The sequence below is a fragment of the Colletotrichum karsti genome (assembly GCF_011947395.1).
Source record: "Colletotrichum karsti strain CkLH20 chromosome Unknown Scaffold23, whole genome shotgun sequence".
Lineage (NCBI taxonomy): Eukaryota > Fungi > Ascomycota > Sordariomycetes > Glomerellales > Glomerellaceae > Colletotrichum > Colletotrichum karsti.
The window spans coordinates 332,318-348,383 of NW_024065923.1; the positions used below are offsets into that span (position 1 = coordinate 332,318).

Below are 16,066 nucleotides of genomic sequence, written 5' to 3' on the forward strand. Positions count from 1 at the left end.
TGATTGCGGACAATTATGCCACGGAAAACGCCTCGGGTCCGTGTAATCCGGCACTTGATACCTCTGTGCCAGAAGACCTCCGTGAAGGCCGAGCAAGGTGCAGTACCTTATCTTACGACGGATCACAGCCAAATTCAAGCATGAGTTGTTGCAACGACCCGAATCCCGACTGCTGGATAACCCGGGGCTTCTGGGACATCGCCCATCGATCAACAACAGCCAGGGCCAGGCGGCATCTCCAACTATGCCCATCTCCCGTCTTGTTCGCAGCGATCAGCGGCGTGATCAAGATGGCCAATATGACAGACACCGGACGCAACAGAACAGCTCCATCCAAGAGCCTGGCCGGCTTGGCAGCCTACTCCCACATGCCATGTCAACCTAGCCTATCGAAAACACAAGTCAGACTTCGAAGTTCTCAACATTCGGTTTCCCGCCTCCTGTGGGGCACGCCGTCGTCTGTTCTCAACTCGGCTCTCTTATCGACTATCCGGCATTGAAGCAGCCAAGAAACACAGTTGCTCGAGCTCCATCGCTGCAACGTCTAGAACCATCGCTACTTCTTGACGCAGAGTTCTCTCTGCGACGATCACTCGGAGGTTTCTTCCTTGCATTCAAGACGCGCACAGATAGATACTTTCCGCTGCCCAGTTCGACTGCTACCTCGCCGCCAGTTGACAACGGCACCCGGTCCCTGGATCGGACGACTTACATCATCTCGTCTCTGCAGCGAGATCAGATGTCGTCCCATCTTCCCACATGGCTTACAACAAGTCAGCTATTGATACCCCATTCACTGCATTCAATTCACCCTCATGAAACTTATTGCGGAGGCGCCAGTGCAACCCCGATATTGCGATCCCAGGTTTGCTGACAGGACAAGCAAGGAATCCCTCTAGTTCATCACTTCGTCTTGACTGAACGCTTGATGCAACAATCAGACGCCTTCTTTCGTCTATGCATTCCAATCACGCCGAGCCATGGACACCCTGGACATCAAGATAACACAATAAGATCTGACGGGGAGAGCCCTGAAGTTGGTTGCGCACGAAATGAAGTTTTGTTCACCACAGGCCCCCAAACACCCTTAATCTTGCCAGCGAGATTTCACTGAGGGGTTTTCCTGCCCTGCGTTGCTCCTCCATCCCCATGCCGGCGACCCGTCTCCCGCGGGCCACACGGCACATCACACCAGCCTTCGACCCCGGGGAACACGGCATTCCTTTTAGCCTGGATCTCCCAACGGAAGACCCCAGTTCTCGTTGGAGATGAATGTTCGAACTCGCCATCTTTCCATCGCCATCAGCTCATCTCCGGCCCACCCTCACAAGGAGACTGGTGCATGTCAAATTTGCCCCCGCAGGTCCAGAACATTTCACTGCTGTTGGGTAGCGAATCCTCCGAATGGAAACGGGGCACGGCAAGAACTCAACGGACGTGCTCTCAAGTTTGAACCAAGATCCGAACAATTGAGGTTGAGTCAATGGAGTTCTTGGTTAGCGACCCAAGACTGAGCGTTCATTGATTCAAGCCAGGCCTTGCTTGACCTGACCTGACCGTCTTGGGTCGAACATTGAAAAAGCCTTTCGTTGGTCGACAGGCCTCAAGTAAGCCAAATAACTGAGCGACCCGAAACATGTTGTTTGACGACAGCTGCGGCCATTTCGCGCGGCCCGGTCGCCCAGCGCCTGTGATTAAGGTTGCACTACGCTGACGCCCTTGGGCATGATTTCCCGTCCCCTCCTCATCTCTCAACGAAGACCAACCCTTGACGTCAACCCGTAGTGGTTTCACGATAGCTTCACGAATTTCGATGGATCACATTTCCGAATATGCAAATCCATCACCATGAGATCCTCTAGGATTTGCCCATTGACAATACTGCTGATCAGAAGATCTGAACGCGTTGGGGGACCAGAATTTCCGGGCCTCAAGACTGCAGGATCTCAACGCCTTCGATTCATCATGGAGGCAAAGAGTCTTAGACAGTGACACCTCTGCCAGGATGTCTATCCGCTCGACAGCCGAAGCCAAACCACCGGCGTATCGGCGCGCTGGAGATTGTAGCACAAATCTTCCATCGAGAAGTTTTGGGTCATCGCGCGGCAAAGGAGCCGACATCAACCATCTGAGAGGGGCTTGGGATGCATGGTCTTCATACGCAAACATGCAATCGACTTTTAATGTGTCCTTCGGGGAGAGCGAATGAATGCTCTTTCCCGTGCAGCGTGTTTTATTTTTGGGATTTTTCTCGGTCTACCCATTGTCCAGTATGTAAAATCAGCGTAACTGCTGAGTTCCAGACAGTTTCCTGGCTCTTCTGAGACTCTTTCCATCTTGAGTTGTGCAATTTCAAATCCTGCGCCAGTCGCGAAATCAGCCGAGCCAGCTGACTCTTTCTCATCGTCCTGTGCACCTCGACGACGGCTTCTAGAACTTCACGCTGACCTCCTTCTTGGCATCCAGAGACAGGCGCGGGAGGACAGTCATCGTATAAGGAAGACATCGTCCCGCAGACTTTCAGTCAACTACTGGTATTCCAGACGCACCACACACGTACCACCCACCATCGCGGCATCTTGCCCTTTCACGTTGACCGTGACGAGCCACGAGCCTCAATAAGACGGTATGCTTGGCAACGTGGCTTACCATCCGCGCCCTCAACGTCAGAGGCAAATTGCATGCTTGGACGAGACCGCCGGCAAAGCTTGCTAAAACATAGGCTCGAACCCGTTTGCCCGCCCATGGTGGCGAACACACGACGACAGCTCGCGCTGACAAGTCGACTCTCTGACTGGCCGAGGAGAAGTGACTGACAAATAGAGACAAAACGCACGCTGGGAGGCTCCTCACATGCCCGGCGCAACTGTGGCTGAACTGAACCCTTCTCACATGATCCGCCTATACGGGCTTTCACGGGCCTTCATAGGCCAGGAGATATATGATGCGTCGTTACGTCCGGGGCGAGCAGTTGACACGCTCTCGCCGCGACTGTCTCGGGTGGCTGCTCGTAAGCAGGATATGCATCGTTGACAGCTGAGAGACACGGCGAGAGAGCTCGTGCCCACCGCGGGAGCTTGTGTTCACGACACCAAGACAAAAAAAAAAGGCTCCTCAGCATTTTCCCCATCCCCTTCGTCCGCTTCATGGGGAGGAAACTGAGGAGACTGAGCGACAGAAGTGAGCACCGTTGCACGTCGTCCAGTGGCAGGGCAGAGACATGAACACCCGCCGGTTGCCGGTCTCAAGCGGATGATGGACCTTGGGTCCTGGCCCGGGCGGAAGCGGCCTCCGCGGGCAGATGCAATGCGGATCGGCGTGTCTCTGCGGGATGTGATCGTGGATTGCGGAGCGTTGTACGGCACATGTCTTTTTGCGATGATTGCGGAGGGATCGTCATGCTGTGGCCAGTCAGGCAATGGAAAAAGCCTGGGAGGTTTAGATGCTGGCGGGGAGCTGCCTTGGCCTCGTTGCTCGAAAAGAGGGGGAAGAGGGGTTGAGGTCGGATGAGGGAGGGGAAAACGCAGGTTGCTGTCGTCTCCCGATGGTGTTGAGCGGCGTGCCGTGGGGTTGGGGCGATGACTCCTATCAATGTTAGCAGTTCACGATCACCGCTCTTTAACGGTGAACGCATAGCAGCAGGCCAATCCGCGAAATAGAGCAAGAGCAGCAAGTCATCGGTTGATCCCAAGTCTGATTGATGACATATGTACACAGCGTTTCTATCGCCAGCCTACATCTCTTCTTCCCCCTCGACGCAAAGCCAAAAACAAGGATGTCCTTCTTCCACGCAAACCGTCCGTGAGACGGGTCTACGACGCCTGCTTGCCGCCCTCGGCCTTTGACGGGGGGATGAAGGGCTTGCCCTCGAGGGTGTTGATGGCGATGTCGGCGTAGATCATGTGAGGACGGAGCTCGACGGGGGTGACGCCGGGGCGTTGGTCGGGGATGTGCTTCTCCAGTTTCTGTGGTTCATTCGTCAGCGTAATGTTTCTCTCTGATGGAATGAAGCCCGCGGTTGGTGCTTCTTGCTTGTCGAATCATCAACGAGCAGAGAAGGTGGATAGGTAGTGTCCATCGGATGAAGAGACGTACCAGGTTCTCGTAGACACACTTGTTCAGCTTCCACTCGGCCGGTCTGCACTGGTAGAGCTGGTGGTTGCGGTTCTCGACGCATGTCCAGTGGGCACGGAACTGCTCGAGGCAGTGGGTGTTGATGTCCTTGATCCTGCAGCGGGCGTTTCGTCGTCAGCATCCAACTCCCCAGATGTGCCCCGTCCACCAGGCCTGGATCTCTCTGCCGGCAACCCATGTTTCCCCCGGAAAGAATTGCAAAACGTACACGCTGGAAGCACATCTAGTAACCCGGCGGCCCTCCTTCAGGCAGTCGAACTCGCCGCGGCCCGCGCTCTCCGTCTTGCACTGCATGAAGTCGTCGTTGTATTCGCGGCAGCGGGCGCCGATGAAGTAGGCCGCGGACATGAGCGGCGCGGAGCTGGCGCCGACCTCCTTGACCTTGGGGACGTCGTCGGGCAGCGGGGTCGTGTCGACCTGGACCTGCTGGTTGAACCTGCGTGTCGTCGGGTGCCGGCCGTTAGCGAAACCACTTCATCTTGATATCGCGACATTTGTCTGTTCTCGGAGGGAGGAGGGGAGGAGCGGTTCGGGACGCCAATTGACGGACGACAATTGGGAGGGAAAGCAAACGTACTGGGGCCGTCGGGATGCCATGGTTGCGGTTGTGGTTTGATGGGATCTGGGCCGGCGGCGGGGGGAGACGGACGGTTCGGTGGGTTTATTCGCGATTGGGACTTTCTCGCAAGCTTTCCGGCTATGGACGCTACGGAATTGAGGTGAGGTCGATTTAGGAGGGTGCTGATTGGCTCGGTTGGCCGCGAGGCTGGAGTGGAGCTCTAGAGGTGTGGCGCTCGCCGTCTCGGTCTGGGCTGTGGCGCTCGGTGAAGGCTGCAGCTCTGGCCAGCTCCGATTTATTATTTTCGCGTCGCTTGTTGCTAGGACCTCAGCTCCGGTCTTTCGCACCTCTGCCCGATTGACGCCTTGTCGAGACCCTCTTCGACGCCCTGCGACGTCTTGTTACTCGTGTTTTCTAGGAGGACGAACTTTTTCTTCGATACCCCGGATTTTTTTTTAGTTCCTTCTTTCTGGCGACGATGCACTGAGACCCTCCGCATTGTTTTCCTCCCCGATCCGACTTTGCGCATCGATCTCGACCCCATTCTTCTCGTCGCGACCATCGTCTGACTTTATCTCACGACACCACGCATAGCCGCTTCGCCCAGACACCATGAGTTTGTTCGGAGCACCACCGAAGCCCGCCGGGCAGACGGGTGGTGGCCTCTTTGGAGGTGGTGGATTCGGCGGCGCCTTGGGCCAGTCGACACAGCAGCAACAGCAGCAGCAACAGCCTGGCCAGCAACAGGGCGGGCTCAGTCTGTTCGGTCAGCCCCAGAATCAAGGAAACGCCTTTGGTCAATCCATGGCTCAACCACAGCAGCACCAGCACCAGCAACAACAACAACAGCAGCAGCAACAGCAGATGCCCAACCTGTCACAATCGCAAGCGCAGCTATCCAGCTCCCTCTGGCAACCCGGCAGAGAAACACCTCGTATGTTGTGCTCCCACATGCATCTGCCTCGTGGCTAAAGATATCTCTACAGAAAATCAGAAGCCCATCCCCGAGCAGATGGCGCTCATCTTCGAGAAGTGGAACCCCACGAACCCCAACTGCGCCTTCAAGCACTACTTCTACAACAAGGTCGACGAGGCCTCCGTCCCCTTCTACAAGCCCGGCCCGCACGAGGACCCCAAGGAGTGGGAGGAGGCGCTGCAGAAGAAGCCCGCGCCGGGCTTCATCCCCGTCCTCTGCACGGGCTTCAACGGCGTCGCGGCGCGCCTGCAGACGCAGAAGAAGGTCGTCGGCGAGCTCAACGTCCGCCTGCACCAGATCAACGCCAGCCTCGACGCCATCCTGTCCCGCCACGACCTCGAGACGAGCGTGCGCGCGCTGGCGGCCCGCAGGCGGCACGTCGTGCTGCGCGAGCGGTGCCTGGCGCTCGCCGCGAGGGTGCAGGTGCTGCGGAACCGCGGGTACGCGCTCAGCGGCGACGAGGACGACCTCAGGCTCAAGCTGGCGGAGCTGGAGCGGAGCGTGCAGGACCCGGCGCTCGCTGCGAGGGAGGAGGAGCTCTGGAGCCGGTTGATCGTGCTGCGGGATTATGCGGGCCAGTTGATGAAGGAGACGAATAAGCCTGCTTTTGCTAGTGGAGAGGGGCTGAGCGAGGAGACGGAGCACAAGGCGAAGAAGGTGAGATTTTGCCGTGACTGGTGCCGTGAAGGGTTGTTGCTAACTGGGTGCAGGTCTTGGAGGACTACGAGAAGCAGATCCAGCACCTCAAAAAGGAGGTCGAGTCGATCACGAAGGACTTTGAGCAGTGGGAGAAGGAGCGTAATCCGAGCTCATGAGTAGCTTGACGGAACGGGGTACGGGCAGTGGACATGTCATAATAGAGGATCCGGCGCGAGCGGAAAGCTTTTGATGTAGGAACTGGATTGGTACGGTAACTTGGACGACAGCTCTCAGCCTCACGTCGTCGGCAATAAAAGTAGCGAAGAGCACGCGTGAACACGAGAGAGGCATTAGTCAAAAGTCGTGATGATTGTTTACCCTGACTCCGATGTGATCTATGCCCATATAGCACCCCATCCGAGCGGTCTTGTTTGTACAGAGGTATTTTACAACAAGGGGCGTGTATCCTATTACACATCTCCAGCCATGGATATCGGCCCGCGGCCGTAGTCCTTAGTGGCTACGGCATGTCTGCGTAGAGGTTGAAGCAGTTGTCTGCGTTCGTATTCACAGTTGAGCGCTTCTGAAGGCTCGGGAGGTTGGTTCGTCGACGTCAAGGTTTCTTTACAAGACCTTGGAGGCGGCATCGATGACGAAGGGGGCTGGTAGGGGAGCGTCAGTCAGCGATTGCCGGCGAGGAGTGCGTCGAGTCTACTCACAGAGGTAGAGAAGGACGGCGGAGACGGCGACCTGCTGGATGGTGAAGCTAGCCTCGGCCTCCATCTGCTTGATCTCCTCCTCGGAGAGCTGGGGGGGCGCGACTGCGAGAAGAATTAGCAATGCCCTTCTGACAGGATGATTGTAGGTACGTACATCCTCCGAACATATTGACGGTGTATTAAGGTATTGACGGGGGTGGACGGGGTCGAAGAGGTTCTGATCTCGTGATGCTTCTTTCGGGTTTGCGCGTCTGCCAGGTCCCAGCGATGATGTCGTCGCAAAAATTTAGAGAACGGACCCAGTTGAGCCCAGAGACCGCGCGGTACGTACCTCACCTGTGCGATTGTGGTGGTGTGGGTGTGAAAGTCCCAGTTTTCCACAGCCTGCTTAGCAAATCCAGTTTGACACATGCACTCGGAGTTGACGACCGAGTGCTTCGGGTAGCCATCCGTCGCCCTGATGCCAGCGCCCACCGCCGCCGTGGAAACAAACGCTGGGGGAGGAGGCTAGGCGACCCCTGTCCTCCCGCTGTTTGAGGCTCTCTCAGTGGTTGGGTGGTCTGATTTTAGGAGGTGAATCCCGGGCCGAGAATAGCCCGCCGCACCCTTTTTTTCCCAGCTTGATGGTCTGCCCCAGGGAATTTTCATGGGGGATCTGGAGATGGTTCTTATCGGTCTTGTTAGTGGTGGTGGCGCTTATCAGCGGACCTTTGATAAGGCGATCCTCGCCATTCCATTTCCTGGATGGCCCAACCCGCGCGCCGCAAAGAACCGAAGGGGTGGTTGATACCTTAGCTGCAGCGCGGCAGCAAGCGCGGTCTGAGAAGATGGCGGGCGCTCGAGTTAAGGTAAGAACGGCATCCCTGGGGTAATAGTTTGCCTTGTTTGTACTTTACACGCCACTTGAAATCAGAATATTTGACCGTTGGCTTCACCGACATCTTCAAATCCAGACTCGTCGACGGCTTTCTTCCTGGTGTCTTCCCAGCGCTCCACGTCTCATCCTTTGTGAGGCAAGCCTATTGTTCCTTTCTGAGAAATCTCGAGTCAATTCCGGGACCGCGCAGGTCCTCTTTGCTCCAGTCCGAGTCGCATTCTCGGGTGGCGACAAGGGTGTTGCTTTTCGTGCGGCAACGATATCGGTCTTCGGTCCCTCATCCGAGCAATACATACAAGACACCAGCGACTCGACAGCTTCCTCTCAACTTCTTTCTTTCTTTTCACTCACAACTTCTCCCACAAAGAGAGTCGCCAGTCGTTGTCCCTCGCGCGGCAGGCAATCTCAAAAACACTGTTTCCTTTGAATTTCACCCTTCCTTCCTTATCGCCACATAGTCATGGCATCATTGAGATTGCCCCTCCCCCGCCAGCTTCGGCTGGCAGCTCCGCGGTCGAGGGTCTTTGGCCGCCAGACTGCTCCCTCTTCATGGGTTTGCAACTCTTGCGCCTCCGGAATGGCTTCTAGCCGTATCCCTCGCGTGAGGACCTTTTCTGCCATTACTTCTCATGCCCAGGCCACAAGCAAGAGGACATCAGTGGATGCCTCCCTGGAGCCCCTGCAGAGGCCCGAGTCCTTCATCCCTCGCCACATCGGACCTGATGTGAGCGACGCCGAGGCGATGCTCAAGGCGCTCGATCCCCCGGCGAGGACAATTGACGAGTTCATCGCCCAGGTTCTTCCTGCGGATGTGTATTCCGAGAGGAAGACGTTCGCGTGGGACAATGAGGGTCACATGGATGAGAGCAAGATTCTGGCAAAGGCAACAGCCTGGGCCAAGGCCAACGAGGCCGCCCCGAAGCCGTTGATCGGCGCCGGTTACAACCCGAGCGTTACTCCCAGAGTTATCCAGACGAATGTATTGGAGAGCCCTGCTTGGTACACGAGTTACACGCCTTACCAGCCCGAAATCAGCCAGGGCCGCCTCGAGTCGCTGCTCAACTACCAGACCATGGTTTCCGACCTGACTGGCCTTCCCATTTCCAACGCCAGTCTTCTGGACGAGGGTACGGCCGCCGCCGAGGCCATGACGCTGTCCATGAACGCCCTTTCTACTTCCCGCGCAAAGAGGCCCGGCAAGACTTTTGTAGTCTCTGACCTCGTCCACCCTCAGTCCATCTCGGTTCTGAAGAGCAGGGCGCAGGGCTTCGGCATCAAGATTGAGATCCTCGACGTCAGCACCGCTGAGAACCAGGAGAAGATCAAGGCTCTCGGCCAGGACTTGGTCGGTGTTATGGTTCAGTACCCCGACACGAAGGGCAAGGTTGAGGACTTCAAGGGTCTTTCCGAGCTCGTTCACTCCCAGGGCGCGCTCCTCAGCGCTGCCACCGATCTCCTGGCTCTGACTGTGCTCGCTCCTCCCGGCGAGTGGGGTGCCGACATCGCCTTCGGAAGTGCCCAGCGTTTCGGCGTTCCCCTCGGTTTTGGTGGCCCTCACGCTGCTTTCTTCGCCGTCAAGGAGGCCCACAAGCGCCGCATGCCGGGCCGTTTGGTCGGTGTGTCCAAGGACCGAACCGGTCGCCGAGCTCTGAGACTGGCTCTCCAAACTCGCGAGCAGCACATCCGTCGTGAGAAGGCTACTAGCAACGTTTGCACTGCCCAGGCTCTCCTGGCGAACATGGCTGCCCTGTTTGCGGTCTACCACGGCCCTGAGGGTTTGAAGGAGATTGCCTCGAGATTGGTCCGTCTCGCTCGGGGTGTTCAGGCTGTGGCCGAGGCCGCCGGCTTGGAGACCGAGCAGAGCGGAGCTAGCCCCGACGGCAAGGTTTTGTTCGATACTGTTGTCATCAAGGCCGGTGACCGCGCTCAGAAGATCCTCGAGGAGGGTAAGAAGGCCGGTCTGGGATTCCGTGATTATGGAAACGGCGATGTTGGTATCAGCGTCAACGAGCACGTCAACGAGGAGATTTTCAACACCATTGCCACCGTTCTCGGAAACGTCACCGGTGCCCAGACTGCTGAAGTTGCTAGCAAGTCCTACGCCGCTCTCACTGAGAGCATCACCGACCTGCTCCCTGCTTCCCTCCGCCGCCAGTCCGACTACCTCACCCACCCCGTTTTCAACACTCACCGCAGTGAGACGGAAATCCTCCGCTACATCCACCACCTCCAGTCCAAGGACTTGTCTCTCGTCCACTCCATGATTCCTCTTGGTTCCTGCACCATGAAGCTCAACAGTGCGACTGAGATGGCCCTGATCTCCCTTCCGGGTTTCTCCACCATCCACCCTCACACCCCCGCCAGCGAGCTCAAGGGATACACTGCCCTGATCGAGAGCCTCTCCGAGCAGCTCAAGGGTATCACTGCCATGGACGCCGTTTCCTTGCAGCCCAACTCCGGCGCCCAGGGTGAATTTGCCGGTCTCCGTGCCATCCGCAAGTACCTCGAGCAGAAGCCCGACGGCAAGAAGCGCGACATCTGCCTCATCCCCGTCTCTGCCCACGGTACCAACCCTGCCTCCGCTGCCATGGCTGGTATGCGCGTCGTCCCCGTCAAGTGCGACCCGGTTACCGGTAACCTCGTCATCGAGGATCTCGAGGCCAAGTGCAAGCAGTACGCCGACCAGCTCGGTGCTTTCATGGTTACCTACCCTAGCACCTACGGCGTGTACGAGCCCGGCGTCAAGAGAGCCTGCGAGTTGGTCCACCAGTATGGTGGCCAGGTCTACATGGACGGCGCCAACATGAACGCCCAGATCGGTATCTGCTCGCCCGGTGAGATTGGTGCTGATGTCTGCCATCTCAACCTTCACAAGACCTTCTGCATTCCCCACGGCGGTGGCGGTCCTGGTGTCGGACCCATTTGCGTCAAGGAGCACCTCGCTCCTCACCTGCCGGCCCTCGCCGCCGACGGTGAGGAGGCCATGGTTTCCAGTGCACCCTTCGGCAGCGCTGGTATCCTGCCCATCAGCTGGGCTTACAACGCGCTCATGGGCAACGACGGTCTCCGTCTTGCCACCAAGACTGCCATCCTGAACGCCAACTACATCCTCTCCCGCCTCAAGCCTCACTTCAAGATTCTCTACACCAACGACAACGGCCGCTGCGCGCACGAGTTCATCCTTGACGCCCGCCCCTTCAAGGAGACCGCAGGTGTCGAGGCCATTGACATTGCCAAGCGTCTGCAGGACTACGGCTTCCACGCCCCTACCATGAGCTTCCCCGTTGCCAACACGCTCATGATCGAGCCGACGGAGAGTGAGAGCAAGGAGGAGCTTGACCGCTTCATCGAAACCCTCATCAGCATCCGTGAGGAGATTCGCGAGGTCGAGGAGGGCAAGCAGCCCAAGGAGGGCAACGTGCTCAAGATGGCGCCTCACCCGCAGGCGGACGTCATCCTTGGTGACGGTGAGGGCAAGTGGGACCGTCCCTACTCTCGCGAGAAGGCGGCCTACCCGCTTCCCTTCCTGAAGGAGAAGAAGTTCTGGCCTAGCGTGGCGCGTGTTGATGACAGTAAGTTTTCTCGCAGCACTGATATGTGATGATGGCAGCTAACAGTAAACCAGCGTACGGTGACACCAACTTGTTCTGCACGTGCCCCCCTGTTGAGGACACTACTTCAGAGTAAATCGATGTGCCTTTCATAGACATGATACCAGCGGAAAGATAGAGGCCCGTAGAGGGCCATATCATTACTGCATGACGATGACGACAAGAGGACTGGGGACGCGTCGATTAATTCAACATTCGACTGTGTCTCTGGTCTCATCCGATACACGATACATCTTTGATCTTTCTACATCATTGTTATTTTTCAACATTTTATATCAGCGGGGATATGAGTTTCTACTATTTCAACAGGGTATACATATCACATATAGTTCGGGGGTTATGGGGGTTCACGTAAGGACCTACCGGGAGTTCAACAACCGTGGAGATACGGGTTGCATCATGGGTCATTTGATTTATCTGGTAAAAATAGCATTGAGCCGGAAAATACATATTTGAAGATTAGGTTTGGCGGTCCTCGATGTCTGTGAATGTTGAATGATAAATATCCTGGCTTGGATGATTTGTAGGGAGTGAACAAGAGTTGCGAGATTTCGACAGACGACCCATCGAGATGTTGAGATAGCTCATCAAAAACAAAATGCAACTCCATGTTATGAAGATAGGCGTGTTTTGCGACGATTGTTCGAGTTCATGACGTCTCCAAGTCGGCCGGGGTTAGAATCCCATCGACCCCACTCTTTCCATGGCCGGCGTACCGGCCTTCCTGATCAGGACGCCGTGCCAACCGCCCGGTCACAAAACATGCGGCTCGGAACCTTGATGTCCTCATCTCAACCTCCTCTCACTTTAACAGCTGGAAATCAATTGAGCGCGCTCGACCTCAATTGAACTCTCACCGACAGAGAATTGAAAGAATTCCGAACCCATTGGGAAGGGTTAGCAAACATGGCACGTCTCGCAGCGCTCGCTGCAACGGGCTTCGCTCTGCTCACGCGACTCACATCGGCGGTCGCGACGCAGGCGGACATCGAGTCCCCGGAATACGCCACCTTATCGCTCTCTGAGCACCCGCACTATGCAATCCGTATCAAGGAGCAGAGCGACGAGATTTGCGCCGCGGGGTCCCGGCAGTGGACTGGATGGCTGGACACCGGCGGCAAGCATCTCTTCTTCTGTGAGTCGTTCACGATGAACCTACATCTCTGCGGCACACTTACACAGCTGCGACAGGGTACTTTGAGAGTCTGAACGACCCGCAGAATGACCCCCTCAGCCTTTGGATGACAGGCGGACCCGGTGGCAGCGGTCTCGTGGGTAAGTCACGTCGGTGCATCGCGACCGGGCTCAGTTACTGACAAACGACGCAGGAATGATGCTCGAACTCGGGCCCTGCCTCATCAACCCCGACGGCACAGGCACCGTTCACAACCCCTACGCCTGGAACTCCAACTCGTCCATGATCTTCATCGACCAGCCCGCCGGCACAGGCCTCTCCTACCACGACCCGGACGTCCCGCAGCCCGCGACGTCCTCCCTCGCCGCCGAGGACATGAACGTCTTCCTCCGCATCTTCTACACCGCCTTCCCGCACCTCGTCGAGCTCCCCTTCCACATCGTCGGCGAGAGCTACGGCGGCCACTACATCCCGGCCCTCGCGGCCGAGATCGTAAAGTACAACACCGAGGTCCCCGCCCCGCGCTTCAAGATCCCGCTCGCCTCCGTCATGATCGGCAACGGCTTCGTCAGCCCGGCCGACACCACCTGGGGCTACCACGAGACGCTCTGCACCACGAAGCCCGGCGTGCCGGAGCCCGTCTTCAACGCGAGCACGTGCGCGCTCATGGCGGAGGCGCTGCCGCGGTGCATGTACCTCCAGCGGGCGTGCTACGCGTACCCGGACCCGATCGTGTGCGGCGCGGCGGGGGATTTCTGTTTCAGGCACGTCGACGACCTGTACTACCGCGACGTCAAGGCCGGCGGGCGGAACCCGTTCGACATCACGGCGCCGTGCGAGACGGAGTCGATCTGCTACAAGGCCGGGGACGGGATCGAGGACTACGTCAAGAGCGACGCGGTCTGGGGCGCGCTGGAGGTGCCGGCGGCGGTGTCCAGGGAGGGGTTCAGCCTCATCTCGATGGAGGTCAACCGCGCGTTCGAGAAGGCGGGCGACGTGTTCCTGAGCACGGAGGCGGAGGTGCGGTACATACTCGAGCGGGGCGTCGACGTGCTGATCTACAACGGGGACCTGGATCTCGCGTGCAACACGGCGGGCAACGTGCGGTGGACGGAGAGGCTGGCGTGGGCCGGGCAGGTGGAGTTCAACGCGAAGGAGTTTGCGGCGTGGTTCGCGCCGAAGGGGGGAGAGGTGGTGAAGGCGGGACGGTGGAAGGAGGTGAGGAAGAGGTTGGGGGGCAGGGAGACGCGGTTCGCGTTTGTGACGGTGGAGGGGTCTGGGCATATGGTTCCTCTGGACCAGCCTGAGGTCGGGCTTGAGATGGTGAGGAAGTGGATGTTTGGGAGCTTTGAGGAGGCTGCGAAGGGGGGGATGAGGGTTCAGGAGGATGGGCAGTGGTCTTTGGAGTTGTAGGTGAGATGTTGGTGGATGGAAGTGAGCGAGTGGGTGTTCGAAGAATGATATCAGGTAGGTCGGGATTGTATTAGTTGGTCCATGATTGTTAGTCAGAGTGGTTACGCTGGCTTTACCTGCCAGTTATATGTGTTGCCAATTCAAATAATGTCGTTCCGCAAGGCATTATCGAACGAGGGATGTAGCAGCCCAGGACCTGTGGACATGACTTGCCACATCAGTTTATGACAGGCAGGCCAACTCATGAAAGATGATTGACGATCATCTACTCATGTGTTGTAACTGCTCGCTTTGAGGGCATACGTATATTAAACGGTATGAGAGTACCTACGTGAATGCTCTCATTACAGTACCTATGTGAATTCTCTTATTACGCATGCTCACTGCGCGTATGCGTTAAGTACTGATATAGAGAACATACCCATAGTACCATTCTCATCCAGTATCAATAGTCTGTCACTGCTAGGTGTGGCTCGAATACCGTGTGGCGGAGGGGTTACCGAACAGCCCGAAAGGGGTGCCGAACAAGCGGTCCCCCACTCATCCTCGACGAGTCGGAATATCCTCCACAGAATAGGGTTGAAATGTGAGTTGTGAGATACTCTTGACAATGAGAAGTATCGAGGTCGTTCCGAGCTGCCCGGGCTGGTACATATCCGTATTTCCATTTGGATCCCCTGTGGAGCCGCCGTCATTTGCAAAGAAAGACGCAGGAATTTGTCTCGATAGGATGCAGAACAAGAGGCTGAAAGGACCGCATCACTCGAGGGCCGTCAGCATTGTCTTCTTCTTCGAGTGCCTCGGTGCTCGGCCGAGACCGTCGGATGGTGCACCCGGCTTCATCTCATCATTGATCAGTAGTCCACTCTCTCCTCAGTGGAGGCTCACTTCTTGGCTTTCGAATGGACCCCGAAATCGACAGGGGGCTTGGGTTGACGTGATCGCGAGTCTTCGAATGCCGAGGAGAACCCCAGATGTTTACCAATCAGCGAACGGCCGCAGAGAACCGGTTTGGAATCAATCGAGGCGTTAAAAAGAACAGCAAAATGACCAAGAATGCAAAGGGGTCGTGGTTGCAATTCGTCCTGAAGGATTGGGAAGGAGCGGGAACCTTGACTTGCGGTCCCGCTCCTGCCTCCTGCCACGAGTTGAGAACGCACGGGCCATGCAGGTATGTACCTGTGTGGCTTCTGAGAAAGTGATGAATGGCAGGAGCGACGAGGGACGATCTCCTGCTGAATTTGTAGATGTCCGAAGTCCGACCTCGTTTTTGGAACCTGAATCTTCCGTTTAATTTTCACACCGTTAGTTCCATCAGCTTCCAAAGCCAAATGCCGACCACCAAGCGTCGAAGCTGTTGGCTCGCGAATCTACGGATACATCAAATCAGTGGTTCTGGTTCATCTCATGCCATTGATCCTCCCTCCACCAGCTAGCCGGCATCCCCCAGCACCACGGAGCCATAAAGTCAATTTGGCGGCACCATTTCGCGTTACACGAGCCATGAGATGGCGCTCGCGTATGCGCAAGACGAGATCAAACGGTTCGCCATGGCACTCATTCCATAACGGCAGACATTCCTCGTCGACAAAACGGTCTTCCCGCAATGGCCATTCCTGCTGAAGAACAGCAAAGTCAGACAGACATCCGTACATCGACGCTCATCAAGACGGGTGAGCATCCATGACCGGCAGCCATCCATCATCCATCCATCCAAACGTTCCCGCCAGCCATTGGACCGTCCCGTCTTCGCCGCTGTCATGCAGCCCAGCAAATCCTTCGACCATGGTTCCCCCATATTCAGCCCTGCCCAGATGCGCCTGTGCCATTGGGTCGAATGGGCTGGATTCCTTCAACAGCAGCCAGAACGAGGAACTTTTGGTGTCGGCCTGCGTTAAGAAATCTGGCCATTTCCTCCATGCCTTGTCTCATCGACGATCCCATCTCACCCGTCGTCGAAGCAAGACCTCGCGGACAACACGCATCACCCCCGGAGCCACTCG

The 16,066-nt window shown here is 57.0% G+C and overlaps 5 protein-coding genes across 5 annotated transcripts; 3 read left to right on the top strand and 2 right to left on the bottom strand.

The window, feature by feature from the left end:
• Nucleotides 1–3,812: 3,812 nt before the first annotated feature.
• On the bottom strand, nt 3,813–4,731 carry CkaCkLH20_07369 (uncharacterized protein; the record flags this gene model as incomplete). The annotated part of the gene is made up of 4 exons (XM_038890086.1): nt 3,813–3,965; nt 4,096–4,228; nt 4,343–4,606; nt 4,685–4,731. The coding sequence occupies 4 exons, from the start codon at nt 4,729–4,731 to the stop codon at nt 3,813–3,815; spliced, it is 597 nt and encodes a 198-aa protein (XP_038744564.1).
• A 574-nt stretch (nt 4,732–5,305) lies between these two features.
• On the top strand, nt 5,306–6,484 carry CkaCkLH20_07370 (uncharacterized protein; the record flags this gene model as incomplete). The annotated part of the gene is made up of 3 exons (XM_038890087.1): nt 5,306–5,627; nt 5,680–6,326; nt 6,380–6,484. 3 exons carry the CDS (start codon nt 5,306–5,308, stop codon nt 6,482–6,484), a joined length of 1,074 nt encoding a protein of 357 aa, XP_038744565.1.
• Nucleotides 6,485–6,932: 448 nt separating this feature from the next.
• On the bottom strand, nt 6,933–7,285 carry CkaCkLH20_07371 (uncharacterized protein; the record flags this gene model as incomplete). The annotated part of the gene is made up of 3 exons (XM_038890088.1): nt 6,933–6,970; nt 7,028–7,129; nt 7,201–7,285. The coding sequence occupies 3 exons, from the start codon at nt 7,283–7,285 to the stop codon at nt 6,933–6,935; spliced, it is 225 nt and encodes a 74-aa protein (XP_038744566.1).
• Nucleotides 7,286–8,481: 1,196 nt separating this feature from the next.
• Nucleotides 8,482–11,591, top strand: CkaCkLH20_07372 (glycine dehydrogenase; the record flags this gene model as incomplete). The annotated part of the gene is made up of 2 exons (XM_038890089.1): nt 8,482–11,476; nt 11,530–11,591. 2 exons carry the CDS (start codon nt 8,482–8,484, stop codon nt 11,589–11,591), a joined length of 3,057 nt encoding a protein of 1,018 aa, XP_038744567.1.
• Nucleotides 11,592–12,421: 830 nt separating this feature from the next.
• CkaCkLH20_07373 (putative serine carboxypeptidase) lies at nt 12,422–14,063 on the top strand (the record flags this gene model as incomplete). Its single annotated transcript, XM_038890090.1, has 3 exons — nt 12,422–12,650; nt 12,707–12,790; nt 12,844–14,063. The coding sequence occupies 3 exons, from the start codon at nt 12,422–12,424 to the stop codon at nt 14,061–14,063; spliced, it is 1,533 nt and encodes a 510-aa protein (XP_038744568.1).
• Nucleotides 14,064–16,066: the final 2,003 nt, after the last annotated feature.